The sequence below is a fragment of the Mytilus californianus genome, unplaced genomic scaffold (genome assembly GCF_021869535.1).
Source record: "Mytilus californianus isolate M0D057914Y unplaced genomic scaffold, xbMytCali1.0.p SCAF_4, whole genome shotgun sequence".
Lineage (NCBI taxonomy): Eukaryota > Metazoa > Mollusca > Bivalvia > Mytilida > Mytilidae > Mytilus > Mytilus californianus.
Genome location: NW_026262690.1, coordinates 38,061,584 through 38,081,274, shown reverse-complemented (window position 1 = coordinate 38,081,274; position 19,691 = coordinate 38,061,584). Strand labels below are relative to the sequence as shown.

Below are 19,691 nucleotides of genomic sequence, written 5' to 3'. Positions count from 1 at the left end.
TATGTTAAGGGGGTCTTCAAATCTTTTGACAGCTTCCGAAGTGCTAATTTTTAACATTTTTCAGCTGGACCAAATCACTACTTTACTTTAAAATTCATGACCCAAATTTTTTTACAGTGTCATTTCACCCCCTTACTTGCTATTTGAGTCATAAAACATGGAGAAATAAATTTGGAAGGGGTATAAAAAAAAATGGCAAGTAACACACTGTCCACACTAGGGACTACATTTGTGGACAACGAAAATCAAAGGACGATAACTGTGTACTCGGACCGACTTGTTCAGAGTCAATATAATAGGAATTTTCGCCGTGACGTCACCAAGTCACGTGATTTTCCGACTGGTTGGCAATATAACGGATGTTTACATATGCGACAAGGTGTCACATGTCATTTCACGATTACATTGATTAATGATGGTTGTTTCGTGTTGTGTAGTTAATTGTACAACTAGATTTGATAAAGACAACCCTAACAGTTTTTTCCGTGTCCCCAAAAAGCCTGACACTCGTAGAAAGCTTTGGATTTCTGCTATAAAGCGTAGAGATCATGACGGAAAAGCATGGGAGCCGTCTGACCATGATCGTGTGTGCCATCTTCATTTCATATCAGGTAGGTTTTTTTTTCATTTATAAAGTGTGTCAATGTTTTGGGAAAGTGAGGCTACAAAAAAAAGTGCATTATTTTTTTCATTTATATTTTGAGGTAACATTTCTTATTATTTATAACCAAATTGTAAAGAACCTATGTAAGCACACCAATGTGACAAGGAAGGGATCTCTTAGGCACAGACAAGTGAGGTGACCTGAACTTACTATCATATTTTTGTAACAGATTTGTATTGAATAATACCTTGCATGTATTTATTTAAATATTTCGTAAGTGTTTTGAAAGAATATTAGGATACATGTATGTTGTAAACAGGCATTGAGCCAATGGCAATGCATTAGGTGGAAATTATGTGTCAAAATGTACTTATTTATATAAATTTTTACAACTGTGTTTTATTTTTTAGGACAGAAAAGCAACGATAAAAGCAATCCTGACTATGTTCCTTCCATCAACATGGGTTACGATGAAAGAACAGATGCAACTCTGCGTGCTGCCAGACATGACCGTCTTCAGAAGCGTGATGCTGAAAAGGGAAGGCAAGAGGTGGCCAGTGTTCTTCTAGACCTTTCTGAAAATGTTCCACCACCAGAGAAAGGTATAAATTTTACTTAAATATATTATATTTACATAAAACATTAAATGTCAAAACATGATTTTATTCAATTTAATGTAATTGCTTTCTTATATTATAGTTCTAAATTGTGTATGAAATTTAAATTTAGCCACTTTTATTGATATCCTTAATTACTTTTCATTGAAATGCAGCATAATACATTTATTTGTTTTCAAAAGGTTTTTAAGTCACCATATAAATGATAAAATTTCAATTCGAAAATAATCATAGGATTTTTTTTGCTATTATTTATATCTATGGCTCTCTGTTATGCAGTTTTTTTGTTGTTATTTTTTTAATTTCCTACAAAGTTCTGTCTTCTTATTTCACTTATATGTTAACCATTAAATTTCAGCAACTACAGGTTTGCACGACCAATGCATCAAGACAATAGCTTCACTTCGCATTGAAAATGAACACTTGTATACAGAATTAGGCAGACTACAAACAGAAAATGCTCAGCTTAAAGAAGAAATCAACAAACTGTCCTTTGGAGACCAAGCTATCGCGACCAACCGTAAAACACAGTTCTATACTGGTGTTCCTACTAGGGCACTTTTTTTGTGGTTAGTAACATTCTGTTCAACTATACTTCCAACTTGTAAAGTTATGTCACCACCAAGTGTTCTATTGTGTATTTTGATGAAACTCAGACTGAATATCCAGCATCAGGACATTGCCTATCGCTTCAGGGTGTCTAGCACAACTATTTCAGACTTATTTAACCAAGGTATACCTAAAATAGCTCAGAAACTTGCTTTCCTAGTGCAATGGCCAGATAAAGACAACATTATCAAGAATATGCCAGTAGTGTTCAAACAGTCATACCCTAGGTGTGTTAGTATTATAGATTGCTTTGAAGTGTTTATACAAAGACCAAATCACTTAACTGCTAGAGCACAAACATGGTCGAACTACAAACACAACAACACCATCAAGTTTTTAGTTTCGATAACTCCTACCGGTGCAATTTCATTTGTGTCTAAAGCTTTTGGTGGGCGTACTTCTGACAAAGTTATAACGCAAAGAAGTGGTTACTTAGACAAGCTAGAACATGGTGACCAGGTATTAGCAGACCGGGGTTTTTTAATTGCAGAGGAGCTTGCAAGTCGTAATGCCTCATTGATTATACCAGCATTTACCAGAGGAAAGTCGCAACTTAGTGCTCGTGAAGTAGAACAGACTCGAAAAATTGCTCATGTGCGTATCCATGTAGAAAGAGCAATCGAGCAGTTGAAGAACTTTCAAATTCTCAGCAGCCAAATGGGGATTTATTTAGTACCACATTCTGACAGTATTGTGACTTTATGTTCAGCTATTTGTAATTTGCATCCTAAACTTTTATCTTAAAAGTAAATATTGACAGAGAAAGATGAAAGACAGTTTAACATAATGTTTTAATGCATATGTACATGTACAAGTACAACAATGTAACTATATATATAGTCTTTGTATCAAATGATGAACTTCCAAGTATTTTTTACATGGTGATTGTATTGTTTTGTACAAATAATTCTATTTACAAAATCAGCAGCAGTGTATTGAAATAATATAAAGATAGATTTCAAACAGAAAGACACTGAAAATATGTCAATATAAAGTGGTAATTTCTTTGGTTAAATAAAGTGAACACAAAGATAGCAGTATCAAATGATTTTTTCTCTGGTGAAAGTTACCTTTTGTACTCAAGTAATAGAATTTTTACTGCATTAATAGGTAAACAGACAAAATATTTGATTATTGTAATTTATTCCTACCATGCATGCATGCATTGTATTACTTTGTGTACATAATCATATGCAGATTACATTTTCATATACATGATATAGAAATAAAGAATGTCTAATTAAGCCTCATTATAATGTTAATCTTATTGTCATTGTCAAAGGGTCTATTTTTCACAGTTCAAGCAGTACCACTTTCCTCTTGGCTTACGTCTGATGTTTACGCACTTGTAGTGAAACCATTGATATGGACAATCTAAGTTCTCACATTTGATCATACGTCCATACTCTGGTTCAGAACAAAGGCACCATGTTTCTGTCTCGTTATTGTTGTCATCTTTTGTAGTTGAAGTTGTGGCGGGTTGGTTTTCAAGGTCTCTGGTAATTAGTTCTTTCACAACATAGTCTTGGATAAACCTGTTACATTTCACTATCATTGAATTGCAGAAGTTAATGTCTATTGGAACGCGTATGATAACTAAACTAGGTAATGGCTTACATTTTGTATAAACAACAAAGTCACAGTAAGTTACTTTCAAAATATACATCTGGAACTGTATCTGTGTAAAATATCTGTGGCTAGTTTTTAAGTGCAAATTTTTGTCAAGACAGAAAGTAGAGTCAGTTGCTGCAGCATGTTCAATTGTATTGTCTTTATGTTTATATGGACATTTAATCTCAACAATGCCACGGCCACAACACTGGCAATTTGTTATTCCATCTGGACTTGCTCCAAGGAAGGGATTTTCGCTGCTAACATGAAAGCCACTTTGTGAACAAGTAAAGTCTAAGTGCTGTTGTGTCTGGTGTCTTGCATAACTTTGCCGACATTCTTCTTCGTGGTCAATGCCCCACTTAACTGCCACCTTTTTTGATAAGTCGTAAGAACTGTATCCAACAATGCGCTTTACAAGATTTGCTGATGGTGTTGTTGCTTGTCGTGTCAAAACATCATGTGCTTTAGAAGCTGTCACACGGCCCATTCTGTGCTGAAACCATAATGGGCTTACTGACTGATTTCTTGTGGCTACTTCAAGATTTGCTGACTGGTAAGATGAACAACTGTATGTCTCGAATAAAGATTTACATTTGAGGTCTAGATCATTAGGGTCAGTGTCAGTATCTTGGAATGTTGTAAGAAGCTTTGGAAATTTGTCTGTCTTGGTAACAGGTTGAGGCTCTTGAATTTGAGAGGGTGCTGTGACGGAGGTGAAGAAAGCAGCATTAGGTATCAAGGAATACAAATCATCAATGACTTCTGGTGGTGGCATTGGTGCTGATCCAGTTGCTTGTACGGAACATACATCTTTCACACGACGACCTTTAATGTGCTCAAATATGTCGGTAATAGTAGTTGGTGTTACCTAAAATCAAAACAGTAATCAATAAGAACATTTCTTTAATTCTGTTATTCATTTAAATTAGACAGTTTATATACTAAAGCAACAATTAATACACAAAAAATACACATTCATTTTTCCTTTTAACCACAGCTTCATTGTATAAAATAAAATATATCCATACTAAAGTATGAACCTTTTGATCAAACAGCACACTTGTACTTGTGTATTTACATTCATCTTATTATATTAATCATGACTCATATTAATTTTCATGCATCTTATAATTAGAAGTTGTTCAGTGGTGTGTATTGTCCAGTTGCTGTCTCATTAGTGTATACCAAATTTTTTTCTTTTATCAATAGCTCTTTTGAAAACATGCACATAAGTTGTCTCATTGGCACTCATACCACATCTTCCTATATCTACATAAGGTTTTGTATATATATTAAATTGGAAAGCTTATGAAATCATTCAAAAATTACACTCTTTTTGGCTTACACTGGACGATATTTTCATTTGAATAGATAAGTCCTTACCTCTTTCCTAAAGGTACTGTTCCACTTGCAAGCCTTGCTTGTTGAACTTGTCTGGTTTAGTCCCATCTTGACACCTATTTCCACTTTAAACAACAGTGCTGCAACATGGCTGCATACTTCTCCTAACCTGAATTAATAAAAGAAACACATTTAAAAGATTGTTCATTAATGTCTTTTTTATAAAGATATACATCGACATGAATGAAATATTGCAATGGATACCATGATTACAATTGTATTATATAGCTTTTAGTATACCACTTAAACAAAAAATTAGCAACCAGACCTAAATAATACTTATGGATGCTGTTTACTGTAGGTCTGAACATTCTAAAAGTATAATAGACATTTAAATTTTGCAATGGACTTATCAACCTTACTCATGTGCTGTGTATAAAGTGATTTGTAATAAACTGCTTTTTAGAAACTTAAGCAGACAGTTGGCTCATTGGCACTCATACAATATCTTCCTATTTTTGCCTTTAACACCATTGCATTGATATTCATGTTAATAAATTTTATTTCAACATTTTTTTACAATATTAAAATATGATTAAATAATTACCCTGCCATACAGGTACAATGAGCACAGTACACTGTACCAGTCATCTTGTCAAGGTACACCCATGGCTGATGTGGTTTGTCTCTTGCTCTTTGGGATGGTGTCACCTTAGTCTTTAGGGCCATGAACGGGCAGTCATCTGAGATGGGATGAGACAAAACAACTTGGACATGTTCACTTATAACATAACTGCAAAGATAAAATATAAATCTTACTATTAAAAAGAAACATTCATGACATTAAAAAAATAGAATATAAAATTTTATAATATTTTTTTTTTATCATAGTTATTAACTGAAACTTCATGATTAGCAATTTCATTAAATTAATTTTTAATTGTATCATCAGTCCACACATTTTAAAGATAATTTTTTTTAACCAAAACAATCTACTATATCTATTAATAACTTTCATTCATAATTGTGACATCTGCACAGGTAAACACATTCCATTACCATATATGGCTAGAAGTCACGTGATTTTCGCACAAGGTAAACAAATACACATTTCCATATTAGGTAACAGGGTGACGCCATACCTGTCCAAATCGATTTTTTTAGATAAACAAACAAAATACGCATATTTTAACGGAAATTTTTAAATGAATGAATAGTAAAATAACTTACTTGTATGCTTCTAAAGATTTGTAGGCTTTCATGGAATCTCTGGTGAATATAGACGGCGTGTCAATTAGATAGGTGTAGATATCCCCAAAGGTGAGGTCTGGCCAGTTACTTGGGTTTGTGCTCCATTTATCGCTTAAACTATATGGATCTGGAAGTTTTTTTGTGTCGGAGGCATAATTCAACTTTGTTTGGTACCTTTCTTTAGCTTCTATTGACAGTGTATCGTAATACGACGAGGAAATAACATTTTTGGAAACTTTATCGACAGTGCGGTCAGCCATTTTTACGATAAGTGGTTCTTGCCAACCAATTTTCTGGACCTACGTCACTTCCGCTTTTCGCGGACATTCCTATTGCTGACCAATCTTGTCTTTGTGGGTGCATCATTGAAACTGTAAACCATTTCATTTTCGACTGTTCTTTATATACAGGTGTACCACCAAAGCATAGTACGTCACATCCGGTTTCATACGAAAAAGGGTCGAAAAAAAATATTCCCTTGAATTTGACAGTTGTAGGAAATTAATCCTACATTTCAATGCAGTAAGTCATAAACATCTATCTTGGGTGTTTCAAAGCACCATTCTTTTTTTATTTGGTGATTCTATAAAATATTTCGGAAACTTGAGGTTTCATGGTTACTAAAGCTTGTAAACGGGAAAAAAGGGTGAACATTTGATTGATTAACTTCCAGTGATAGTTGTTATCTTATATGCAATGAAATGTTATGTGAAAATTTTTCTGTAGTATTGGACAGAATACAACTTTACTCATGCCAAGTATTTCTTTATTTGAAAGAAAGAAAAATTCATCACAATTTTTTGAAAAGTGCCAATTTAACAAAGACTAATAGGGAAAAACAATGGTGGTAGTAATCCTATTTAGGGAAGCTGCAGATGCACCTTTGACCTGTTTTGTACTCTCATTAGTTAAAATTTCATGCTATTTCAGTAAAATATTTCAAAAATGAAATATTCTGAGTGGACTGAGTCTCATAAACTCATTTTTAGATAAAATTGTCTTGAAATAGGGCTCTACCATGAATATAAGTAAGCAGAGTAAGCCATACTCAGTGTTTTGGGGAGCTTGTTCTTACTTTTTCTCCTTATTTCCTATATTTTGCTATAAAAGAAAACTATTTCCAAATAATACTTTAAGAAATATACAGTTATAAGTAAATGAAATTATTTTTGAAGCAGTAACAACAAATTATTCACTAAAAGGAAAGAATTTTATGTCCCTCTCTGAAGCCCAGTGTAAACTTAAGTTTTACGTAAGGACTTATTGAAACCTCCATTAAGTCAGTAAACTTTTATATGGATAGTTGATTCAGCTTGAACACTTCATTTCCTCATTTATTATCACATTCTTGCATAAATGTGTGATAGTTACCCAAAAATGTTGAGCTATTGGCATAAAAAGTTGAAATTTTGAGGAAATGAGAGGTATAAATGGACCAAAAGGGACCTTATAATGAAGACAAAGAGGTCCATTAGTGATATCTATCATTTTAAAGTCATCTTTTGCATCATATTCAACTGTTTGTATGCAGATGAGATGAATATTTGATTATCTATTGGTCCACATTATATTCTATCATGATGTGGCGTGATTTGGAGTTTTCAAAGAAATTTTGCTGAAATCGCTGTAGATGTCAACTTACATTAAACTAGATTTCTCTCAAACTATTGAACTGATTATTTTTTTCAGTCCTATACTTGTAAAGTATTGTATATTTTGAATATTGCATGCTCATATTAATATTGCATTGTAATATATTGTAATTCGGAGCGGATTTCATAAGCATGGTTTACTTGTGTCCAATCCATTTTACTTTGAGTAAATAAAATATGTTTAAACTAAACAAAACGCACGTCTGGAGTACAAAATTTCAATCCTGGTATCTTAGAAATAAAATATAATTATCATGATATATAGGTAAAAAGAACATTTTACGCATCTCTTTTTTTTTCTAAACCAGACTAGTCATCAAGGGATAAAACACAATTTGTCAAATGACCAGACTTTGATGTGATTTCCGATCGGAGAGAAACGATGTTTGTTTTATTTGTACTTTTTAACCATTTTGTATAGCGTTGTACAGGAAGGGTGTGGGTTTTAGGAAATAGTTCGACATCTGTAGGGAAAACAACATTATTTTATAAAAATGTACAATTGTTAAAGTATACACATTCTATTTAAAAAAAGAAACCATGTAAATTATTAATTATAACATAAATCCTATTCTATCATTTCTCGTCTTTCCAGCAGCTCACAAACATGCGGTTAGTCGCGGATGCACACATGTAAATCAGCACACAACTAGAAACTACGATCACATAAACCTCAACGCTTCTCATAAAAGCAACATCCCAGTTTTATTAGATATTTGCAACGATTGGTTTTGGATTATATCTGTTGACACGTGATGTATTTCCAAACCTCGACATTTCATACGGGTAACTACTGGCACTTTCTGGTTTTGAAGCTTCATCTAATGTCTCCATCTGAAAACATAGAAAATAATTTTCATGCGCCTTGAATTAACATTTTTTTGGAAAAAAACCTCACGATTTCATTATTAATTGATATTATATGATTCAAATTCACATTTTAGATAACACCATCTACATCAACAATTTGAAGACGAGTCATACAGTATCCGAACTTCACAACATCACAGTTATTTTTTTGTTAAATTTCGCCTGTACGGCACCGTGTTTATCCCTCCACAATCTCTAATATTTTCAAGCTTAATATTGTTAGTTTGCACAATATTAGTGCATGAATGAAGGATATAGAATTAACAATTTTCACAAAATCATTTTTTGTTAACCTAATTATCTTTAACCTTGTGTTAGTATGGATGAACGTACATGACATGTTTATACTGTCAAATCTTTCAAATGTTATCTAACAACTTAAAGCATTACAACTCAGCATCATATGTTTCTAACACGGAGACAACTAGTTTAATTAAAAACTAGCATGTACAGACCAGTATATGCTTTGAAGAACTAGCATGCACAGACCAGTATATGCTTTGAAGAACTAGCATGTACAGACCAGTATATGCTTTGAAGAACTAACATGTACAGACCAGTATATGCTTTGAAGAACTAGCATGTACAGACCAGTATATGCTTTGAAGAACTAGCATGCACAGACCAGTATATGCTTTGAAGAACTAGCATGCACAGACCAGTATATGCTTTGAAGAACTAACATGTACAGACCAGTATATGCTTTGAAGAACTAGCATGTACAGACCAGTATATGCTTTGAAGAACTAGCATGTACAGACCAGTATATGCTTTGAAGAACTAACATGTACAGACCAGTATATGCTTTGAAGAACTAGCATGTACAGACCAGTATATGCTTCGAAGAACTAGCATGTACAGACCAGTATATGCTTAGACAAACTAACATGTACAGACCAGTATATGCTTTGAAGAACTAACATGTACAGACCAGTATATGCTTTGAAGAACTAGCATGTACAGACCAGTATATTTGAAGAACTAGCATGTACAGACCAGTATATGCTTCGAAGAACTAGCATGTACAGACCAGTATATGCTTAGACAAACTAATATGTACAGACCAGTATATGCTTTGAAGAACTAACATGTACAGACCAGTATATGCTTTGAAGAACTAGCATGTACAGACCAGTATATGCTTTGAAGAACTAACATGTACAGACCAGTATATGCTTTCAAGATTTAGCATGTACAGACCAGTATATGCTTAGACGAACTAGCATGTGCAGACCAGTATATGCTTAGACGAACTAACATGTACAGACCAGTATATGCTTTGAAGAACTAGCATGTACAGACCACTATATAATTTACGTTTTGTGTACAGCTGTGTGGCTGGGTAAGACTCTTGATCACTCTTGTCTACTTTTCTGGTGTTTAACCGAAACACAAAATTCCGTATTTATTTATTTTTATTTTGAACCTATGGAACCGATTTTGCAAAAAATAAATGAAACCTACGTCCTCTTTAGAAATGCACCAGCCAGTTCCTACAGACATATTTTCCTCTAACTGTTTAATTGATGTTGCCCCGATTATTATAGATGACACGACGTCTTTCTGTAACAGCCACCTCAACGCTACCTGTGCCGCTGTTTTACCTGAAATAAGAAAATACAAAAAAATAATGTTATGTTTTATTCTTTATTCAGTATTTTGTGTGGAAGTGCAAATTTTGCCATTTTCAGCTGCAATTGTATGCTTATCGTGTAGTGGCAAAGATGTCATTCATCTTAATAATTAACAAATCAACTATGTAGGTTAAGCAAAGTGGGTAAATCGGGATGATTGCGAAAATGTTTGTACTGACACTGGAAAAATATGGTATGTTTGATAGTACCTGACATATGGTATGCGGTATGGGTTTTACTCATTCTGTACTTTTTCCTATATTTTTAGAACATGAACATTTTATTTATTTCCATTTTTGTCATATATCAAATTATGCAGTTGAAAAGTTAACCTTAAAATTAAGCTCGAAACAAAAGAGTTCTGAAAGCCAGATATATAACACTAATAAACAAACAATCTATCATCGTCATAAAGGAATAAAACTAATTATAAATGGAATTAAAGTTAAGATAAGGTAAATGTTTTTACCGTTTGTCTTTGCTACTTTTTCTACAACTGCCATGATATCCCAGTAAGTGTCCTTAGCGTATTTCGTCCAATATGAAGCCTGGGAATTCTTTTCGAAATCATACGCTAAACGACCACTCTTTGGATCCATCTTTTCATCTCGTTTGTATTTTCCAGTGAGCATACCACTTTAAGATAAAAAAAAAAATAACAGATAATAATGTGTATATACCATGTTTGAGGTGGGAACGTTTGTATGTTCATTTCTTCATTTTCTTCTAGGTAAAAAAAATATCTTGCCAGTGACTTCCATTAATTCGTATACGCTCCGTTGAGTTCAATGCTGTGACACTGACATGACGTATTACATCATGACACAAATTGTTTTAATTGACGATTTGTATTTATTTTTAAAAATTCATTTGCGACAATATTTTGTCTTTGGTTCCAATTTACAGATAAACACATTCAAAGCATAAGTTTCTTTGTGACATTAGTTGAATTAGGCATCAATTGAAAATGTATGGACTACAACAAGACTTTTAGTTTGAACTTGCGCGATTGATACAGTATGCGGATTCGAGCAGTCTATAAATTTTCTGCCCAAACATTTAAATATACACTTTTTATAATTTACGCACACTCATGATTTCATCAATTCAATATATACGTACCTTCTTAAAGGGCTCCATGGTAAAACACCAAGTCCTTCAGTCTTACAGACCTGGAATTCTTCCAATTCCGGATGTCGAACTAACAAATTGTATTGTTGCTGAAAAGTACATAATAGCAGAGACATATATACACACATATGTGTATATATGTCTCTGATAATAGTAAGACACGTTACAAAATTTTAATATAAAGTTCATACTATTCCTGTAGACAAAATAAATTTAGAGAGAAAGACGAAAACTCAAACATGCCTTTTATACGTTTTCCTTTGGGGCGATTAACCTCATCTAAATAATCTTTCTTATTCCTCATGGCATGGCAATTTGGCAGCTATACATTCCCATCACAATTCTAAAATTTCTCAGTTTAATTTCTCTCGACTAAATTGAGGCACACATCTACCCATCTCCTGTAGACAGGAGGTTAATGCACATACCGATTGCGTGTGGTATGGGATTTTTTTAATAAATTGTTTGATTGTAAATTTCTTGAAAACAAAAAATTCAGAATGTAAGTGATAAAAATATACCATGCAACCGGCTTAGGTACGCTTCATCAGGCATGTTCTTGAAAGAAAAAATAGATGAATCAAAAACGTTAGGCATCTGGGAGCCTTCAAAGCAAAAAGACCTAAGCAGAACAACAAAAACCATATCGTGTCATTTTTGCAAAAGGGAGTTGCAACCTTACTTTTCGTACAGTAACAAAATATATTAATATACATGACAACACTAAAGCACGTGGTACTTGACAGATAATGCCTCGGGAATTGACAGTTCAACAGCAGTAGGAGAAAAAAATCACGGTATGATACTGATCTCAATTTGACCAAACTTTACTTTGTAGTACTATCCGTTGTTAAAACTGTGATTTTGGCCAATAGTAATTTCATATTGACCAAACTATATTTAATTCAGTATCAGTGGATGCCATATTTTGTGATATTTTGTATTATCAAGAGGACCATAATGGTACCAGAAAAAGTGCACTAACGTAAAATCTTTGCATGCAAATCCACAAACACGCAATAGTAACAATAAGTACTAGTAGGTGGTTTTTTTTAGAAATACAAAGAGTCTTAAAAAGTCGTACACACCTTTTAAATGTCCTGGTTCCCTTGTCTATTTAAAAAGTTGCAATGAGATATTGGATCGGAAAAGTATGAACACACCCAAGAAATTAGTTAATATTTATTGAAAAATTAAATGAATTCGTCCCGAGCCGCACGTGCAAGGAGGGGCACTTAGTATGTCCGCCCATCTGTGCATAACACACAAATGTACATCTTGGTAAGATTATTAGTCATAGTCAATGTATACTGTCGTTTCGATTTGAAATTTTTTGAGACACTCGCCATGTATTTTTTTTTTCATGTTTATTTCTGTCTAAAATGAAAGAATTTTGGTAAAATTTTGTAAAGAACCAGTTTACATTTTGCATGGTTATGAATTTTGGAAATATGCGTACATTTGGCGACCTAAATTGAAAACATGTATATCGTATGCAAATTTCAATTATTGTTTGTTGAGTACAATACCATTTTAAATTTTCTTCCTCAAACACAACATGAAGAGCGGGGGATATTTTTGTGTTTTAAATTTCTCCAGTACATACTCATAAACATTTACATATTTTTCAAGGTTTACATAAAATGTGACCGCATGTTTTGTACAATCGACTCCGTATCTTTGCGACTTGTAGGTTATATTACTTTTTAAACAAACTGTTTTGCTATGTTAGATAAGATAATTGATATTTGCCAAGTACATACCTGCATGCTAATAAAACCTGTCAATCCCATAAACTTGGTATAATCAACAACTTTCTGTGTTTGCCATCCCAGTAAATTTGAAACCCCAAGATATCTAATCTTTCCACACCTGACCAGATCATCAAGAGTCCTGAGCGTTTCTTCAATTGGTGTAGCATCGTCCCACATATGTGTCTACTCATTAAATTAATAGAGATTGAAATGAGCAATTATATATGAACTTCAAATACAACATAAAAAATAAAGAAATGCATATCCGACATATGTCTTGTATAGGGGTTTGGGGAAGGGAGGCTACGAAATTTTTGACCAAAATGGTTGAACTATTTTTTTTTAAATTTTCATGTATGACTAATCTAGTCGTTATATTCCACTTATAGTCGATCACTACATTACTTTGAGAGGACACTGACCAATAGAGGAGCAGAATAATTCGATAATAATGTTGCAATATATTTTTGGTTAATTTAGGAGACGCGCGCACTTGCCCTTAATCCACCCTGAATGCAGCCTAAGTGGAACTGCTTACTAACTACATGCAAACTACACTAGATAAATCATACCGTTCAAACAATCTACAAAAATACACACAATGTTTTATATTGATACATATATTGTACACTTAAGATATAAAGGTCCATTGAACAATTTAAAACAACAATATTCTAATATCAAAATATTCGCTTTGCCAAAAACTAGTCTAATTCGTCTGAGACATTAATTCAATGTGTCAAAATGATTAATCTAACCTTTAGACGTGTAACGAACGAAACATGTAACGGATTCAGTCAAAATAAACACTATCATGAATAAGCCTTCAAAAAAGCTTATCTGACTTAAACACCTATCGAATGTAAACAGACGTACGATACTAGACTTTAGTTCAATTACGGGTATATTTTTAGATTCAGTTAAGTTAGGCTTAGATTGTGTTTTTGGTGAGGCTGTCTACAATGTTTACAAATCTGTTTTTTTCTATCATGACAAAATCAACAAATCCACAGAAATTGTTGACCTCAGATTCCTTAAATTCAATGTCTATTCTTAACCATTCAACATAGAACATCCAATAACCGCATTAGGTCAAGTTTGTAACTTGAAGAAGAAAAATGACTGTTTCATATTTGTCTTTTCCTTGTTGTATTGTCAGGTTCACTAAGTCTTGGTCACCCTGAAATAGGTCCGTCTTTGACAAGATGCAATAATGTTTGATATGGAAAAGTTAAAAATGTTGCCATTCAACCGCTACCACTAAGTTACCAATAAAGGATAAGAAGAAAATGAAAGAAAAAAAAAATCATATGTCAAACGCAAGTTAAAATTCTAAGTTAAGATATATTTTATATGTGTTACGTGAATAATATACCAATCTATGTCTAATACCTGATAAAGATCAATATAGTTTGTCTGCAAACGTTCAAGACTGTCTTCACAACATTTGATAATGTGTCGTCTACTAAGTCCCTGGTCGTTTGGTTCCGTCGACATAGGGAAACGACATTTCGTCGCCACTACAACGTTGTCTCTGGACTTCCTGAAATAAAATGATCAATATAATTTAATATCAATTTTCTTGACATATTTGGATTACATATTTTTTTAACACCTCTCGCGCTCTCTCTCTCTCTCTCTCTCTCTCGGCTTAGTTCTGTTGGATCTCGTTTCATAGATAAAAACTTATAGATTAAATGTCAATCATTCACTCATTACCTGTATAAGATAGATTTTTTGGCGGGTCGAATCGGTTTTTCTGCTGCTACCTCCCTAGTTTCACTTTTTTGGATGAGGGATTTGTTTTTCAATCCCTGTATAACATGCTGAACACATGTCCAACCCGTCTCCAGCAAAGGTTAAATCAAAGGTCGCATGGTTATGGGTTCAAATGAGGTTGAATTATTGACTTGCAAGCCTATAATACATCAGCGATGTTTTTTTTTAGCTTATTTTGACAAAACTGAACCAAACTGACTGGTAGTTGCGAAATATTATTTCAATATTCCGCTTTTATAAATGTTTGAAGCAAAACAAATCATACAGTAATTTTTTGTCTAAATCGAAGCTAATGATCATTTAAAGGAATTAGAGTAGTTGTAGGGCATACGTGAATGCGACAGCAACCTTATGACACAAAAACATAAAAACAAAAGAGGAATGTATCTGAGGACACAAATGCCCCCGCTTAAGCCTTTCAATTTTCCAAGATAAAAAGGGGCATAACTCTAGAAAGGTGAATGACTCACAACCCAAATTCGAACTCTGTCTGCGTGTTGTGGTTCTTAGCATTGTGTATGAGTTTCGTAAAATTTTGATGAGACAAACGTAAGTTAGAGTGCGGAAACGAACAAAATGCAATTTTCCAAGTAATAAAGGGGCATAACTCTAGAACGGTAAGTGACTCACTGCCCAAATTCAAACTATGTCTTTGAGTAATGGTTCTTAGCATTGTGTATGAGTTTCAATAAATTTGGATGAGGAAAACTTAAGTAAGAGTGCGGAAACGAAAACATTTGCAATTTCCCAAGTTATAAAGGGGCATAACTCTAGAACCGTTAGTGGCTCACTGCCCAAATTCGAACTCTGTCTGCGAGTTTATGTTTTCAGCATTGTGTACGAGTTTCATAAAATTTGGATGAGGAAAACTTATGTTAGAGTGCAGAAACGAAAATGGGACGGACGGAAGGACGGACAGACGGAAAGACAGACGGATGGTCAAGGGTAACACTTAATGCCCCCGTTGCCTACGGCGGGTGCATAAAAACACCAAAAGGTCAGCATGCAGTCAACATTCTACAATATATGTCAAGCTATAACTTGTCTATATTTAGGATACTACCAAATTTTCTTAATGGCCAATTTTCATAGAGTTTTGTTACGAGTCTTGTTGCCATTCAGTGATTTATGTTCCTTTTAATTAAATATATAGGACAATATTGGTTTGTCAGAGAGTAAGTTTATTGGTATATTTTTGTAAATTGATGTTATTCTAAAAGAGAGAACTAAAATATCTGTACATGATAGTTTTCATAACGAAATACTAAGTATGCCATTCTTTACTTTTTAAGCCATGTTCCTACAATGTGTTCCGATTGTCCCCTACAGTAAATATTTGCAGTGTCAATGAAGTTACCACCAAGCTCCACAAAACGGTCCATTATACGATGGGCCTTTTCTTCGTCTGCCTGAGTTGGGCATGAAAAAATCTAAAACATACAAATATACATGCTTGCCGTCAATTGTATTTTGAACGACGCTGGAGATCAAAATGGACGTTTTCTGTGGGAATTATTCGCTATGAAATGCAGCAAAATCTTGCATAAAGTAAGTCTATTTGCATTTGTTCACTATAAATCGTGGAACACTGCTTAATCTTAGAACTTTTTGTTTCCTCCAATCAATTAGTCTTCCGTGCTTTCGAATGTGTTTTATCAACTTCAAAGGAAAACCAAGAAAGTACAGAAGCTCATAAGCCTGGCAAATTCTCGAAAAAGCAACTACAAAATTCCAAACAAAAAGTAATTGTGCTTTATATACATGTGTCTGTGTTTAGTATTTTTCAAAGTTGGAATCGTCTTGAAAGGTGTAAAATATTTGCTGCTGAACATCAAGCAAACAACAACTAATAGTTCAAATACTAGTAGATTAAACCAAATATCAATTAATAAAGATTTGGCATAACTGATTTTGGTAATAAATTTGGGTATGAAAATATGGCACTTGCGCTTTCCCCGACCCATACTGTCAAAAAGATCCGTCCATCAATCTAAATTTTTTTAAAATCTTTAAGTATCTATAACATTCGTTTACTGAAACGTTTCCGAATTTTGCCTATAAGAATCAAAGTTTTTTGGTTTTTTAATCCTTAAGGATTCATATTGATATTGTGCAACTGTGGCTATTTGGTGTGGCTGTATGAGAAACAATTGAGACGCACGAGTCACTAAAGTTAATTATGTTTATATCTGCTTTCGTGATTGAAATCTTTGGTCTGATCAAAATGGTTTACTTTACTGTTTAGTTATTTCGGTAATATTCTTTTGGCTTGGCTCGGTACTTATACATCCCGCAATTGTGTTCTTGTGTTATGGTCATTTTTTGTATTCTTGTCTTTCATTTTTGCTTATGTACTTTGTCTATATGCCAATTTTTTGTCTTTGTTGACATATTTGTTTGTTTTTATAGTGATTAAGATTATAACACAATGTTGACTGCTGTACCCCTATTTTTTACATTTTTACCTATTATGTCTGTTTGTTTTGTTCACACATTGTTGTCAATATAATGGAATTTTATGCGACTGCCATACTAGTGAGAGGTTTAACTAGATATAAAACTAGGTTTATTCAACCATTTTCTACATAAGGAAATGCCTGTACCAAGTCAGGAATATGACAGTTGTTTTCCATTCGTTTGATGTGTTTGAGCTTTTGATTTTGCCTTTTGATAAGGGACTTTACGTACGGTTTGAATTTTTCTTGAAGTTCAGTTTTTTTGTTATTGTACTTTTTAGCATGCATCAGAAAGCATGCTATGACATAGTATGTTGTTGTCATTGAACAAATTTATTTATACATACCGCCATAGGACTTTCTTCCAACTTGCCAAAAGTCATTGCTCCAAGACATATGTTTGATACTTTTAGTCCAGATTTCCCCAGATGCGTATATTCCACCTTGCATTGTTCTTTTTCGGACTCCATCTCTAACAGAAAATGTGAATATGCGTTCAATTACGGGTGTGTCTATTATATAGAACAACAAAATAGGTCAAACTATTTATAACTTATCAGACGTTTAAACTTGAAATAATAGATAAAATGTGTAGTCATCTCGCTATCATTATGGTTTCGTTTCCTCATTTCTATACATGTCTCTATAACATAGATATGTTACTTCTATCGTCAAGGAATCATATTATGTTGGACCAAGCATGCCGATATCAAACCATTTCGCATCAGGGACAATAATTCTTATCTTCAACTGCCTTATTTCCTGATATATGGTTAAAAACGTTTATTACTTTATGTAACAAAAAATAAAGTATGTGAGGTTATATTACAATCTACACAAGTTTGAAAAAAATATGGCTTGTAGAGGTTGTTTCGATTCTTACCAGTCTTAAATATTGGTGACTATAAAGTAACATGAAGTAATGTTTGAGACGTATCCTGACGCTGAGTTTGAAATTTTAAACAAATGACTGTTCTTCCTTATTCTGTCTAGTGTTTGAGACTGTATATTGCCCCCAACACGTCGTTCGGTTATCTTTGTCGTTGGTTTGTTGTCTCATTGTCTTATATTAAAATAAAAAGAATTGGTATGATTGCCAATGAGACAACTCTCCATCAGAGACCAAATGACTTAGAAGTTAACAATTATACAATAGATCGTGTAGTTAGTATACTTACAGAGGAAAAAAAGACAAACAATAAACTCACCATATATACAAGGATTTAAATTTTGTACGCCAGACGCGCGTTTCGTCTACAAAAGACTCATCAGTGACGCTCGAATCAAAAAGTTAAAAAAGATGACCAAGATTGCCAATTTATAATCTGAGCTGAAAAATTTCAATGAAAAATGAATTAAAATATAAACAAAACCTGATCAACTAAATTTAATAAAAAGATATTAATTTGCGCATCCAAACTCAAATTTTGAAGTTGAAGGCATGTCTAAATTAAGCTTGAACCGTCATAAAAACAACTCTACCAGATGAAGTAATTATAATGGATATAAAATTTGTAGTCAATATGCAAAAATGTAAACTTTAAATCATTTATATAACTTATCAAACTGTCATCAAGACCAAAAGATCAAGTCCTTACAAAAAATAGAAACCCCAACAAGGAGTAAAGCTCCACTAATGAGTCCATCGTCAACACAGAAACAGACTAAGCCAATATTTAGCAGCAATCACGGCTTACTTTACAAGTGGATTTACAACAACCTCAACACCAATGCATATCAGTGAAACCAAAAGAAGAAGGGGAAGGGGGAACAAAAGAGAATATTGAGACAGGGAATATAAAAGCTCCGTCACAAAGGGTAACAAAAACGGCATATAAACAGGAACACAACAGTGAATATATTTCATGGAGCTACATCACAAACTCTGTGGAAACGTTTTGAAGAATAAGATATGTCCCTTCTTCAAACGGTTATTTAGAGTTAGGTGAAAGCGATGTAGACTTGACATTGATTTCAAAGAATTTAACAACTTTAAAGATATATTATTTAAAAGATACACAAAATCTACAATCAGACAAGCATCATTATCGGTGGAATATTATCAAGAATGAAATAGATGTTGGACAATAGAACCAAAACATTATGACTATATATCAGCAAAATAACATCGAATTTATCAAACATCTTTATAACTTTATACTAAAAAATAAAATAAACAGGGAACTTAAATCGGATTATCCACTTGACTAAAACTGGAACACATAGGCATAATGAAATTATCAATGATACAGAAGAAAAACTTAAGGGATTTGTGTACAAGATACGGATAATCCAGCTCTTCTAAATATGAATCTTTACACAAATAGTCACACTTGATGTCGCCTCTGCTTACCATCCTAATGTTTCAGAGACAATAAC

The 19,691-nt window shown here is 33.3% G+C and overlaps 3 protein-coding genes across 3 annotated transcripts; 1 reads left to right on the top strand and 2 right to left on the bottom strand.

Moving 5' to 3' along the window:
* The first annotated feature begins 301 nt into the window (after window positions 1-301).
* Window positions 302-3,080, top strand: LOC127698275 (uncharacterized). Its single transcript, XM_052201667.1, has 3 exons — window positions 302-611; window positions 1,015-1,206; window positions 1,580-3,080. The coding sequence occupies exons 1-3, from the start codon at window positions 413-415 to the stop codon at window positions 2,572-2,574; spliced, it is 1,386 nt and encodes a 461-aa protein (XP_052057627.1). The 5' UTR covers window positions 302-412; the 3' UTR covers window positions 2,575-3,080.
* Window positions 2,608-6,363, bottom strand: LOC127698270 (uncharacterized). The gene is made up of 4 exons (XM_052201658.1): window positions 6,016-6,363; window positions 5,393-5,578; window positions 4,828-4,954; window positions 2,608-4,312 (listed from the first exon to the last, which is right to left on the bottom strand). Exons 1-4 carry the CDS (start codon window positions 6,294-6,296, stop codon window positions 3,116-3,118), a joined length of 1,791 nt encoding a protein of 596 aa, XP_052057618.1. The 5' UTR covers window positions 6,297-6,363; the 3' UTR covers window positions 2,608-3,115.
* Window positions 6,364-8,155: 1,792 nt separating this feature from the next.
* LOC127698290 (1-deoxyxylulose-5-phosphate synthase YajO-like) lies at window positions 8,156-18,094 on the bottom strand. The gene is made up of 8 exons (XM_052201685.1): window positions 17,660-18,094; window positions 16,141-16,286; window positions 14,470-14,620; window positions 13,087-13,260; window positions 11,315-11,412; window positions 10,662-10,828; window positions 10,023-10,162; window positions 8,156-8,522 (listed from the first exon to the last, which is right to left on the bottom strand). The coding sequence occupies exons 1-8, from the start codon at window positions 17,780-17,782 to the stop codon at window positions 8,397-8,399; spliced, it is 1,125 nt and encodes a 374-aa protein (XP_052057645.1). The 5' UTR covers window positions 17,783-18,094; the 3' UTR covers window positions 8,156-8,396.
* Window positions 18,095-19,691: the final 1,597 nt, after the last annotated feature.

Bases quoted from the DNA above. Each gene is read 5' to 3' on its own strand.
- LOC127698270 (XM_052201658.1), bottom strand. From the start codon at position 6,296: ATGGCTGACCGCACTGTCGATAAAGTTTCCAAAAATGTTATTTCCTCG. The intron at 4,955-5,392 runs GTAATTATTTAA...TTATTAATTCAG, and splicing joins CATTGTACCTGTATGGCAGG to GTTAGGAGAAGTATGCAGCC. The intron at 4,313-4,827 runs GTAAGGACTTAT...TTTTGATTTTAG, and splicing joins ACAGTACCTTTAGGAAAGAG to GTAACACCAACTACTATTAC.
- LOC127698290 (XM_052201685.1), bottom strand. From the start codon at position 17,782: ATGGAGTCCGAAAAAGAACAATGCAAGGTGGAATATACGCATCTGGGG. The intron at 10,829-11,314 runs GTACGTATATAT...TTTATCTTAAAG, and splicing joins CCATGGAGCCCTTTAAGAAG to TGGTATGCTCACTGGAAAAT. The intron at 8,523-10,022 runs GTAGGTTTCATT...CTATGTTTTCAG, and splicing joins GGTGCATTTCTAAAGAGGAC to ATGGAGACATTAGATGAAGC.
- LOC127698275 (XM_052201667.1), top strand. From the start codon at position 413: ATGATGGTTGTTTCGTGTTGTGTAGTTAATTGTACAACTAGATTTGAT. The intron at 612-1,014 runs GTAGGTTTTTTT...TTTATTTTTTAG, and splicing joins CCATCTTCATTTCATATCAG to GACAGAAAAGCAACGATAAA. The intron at 1,207-1,579 runs GTATAAATTTTA...ATTAAATTTCAG, and splicing joins TGTTCCACCACCAGAGAAAG to CAACTACAGGTTTGCACGAC.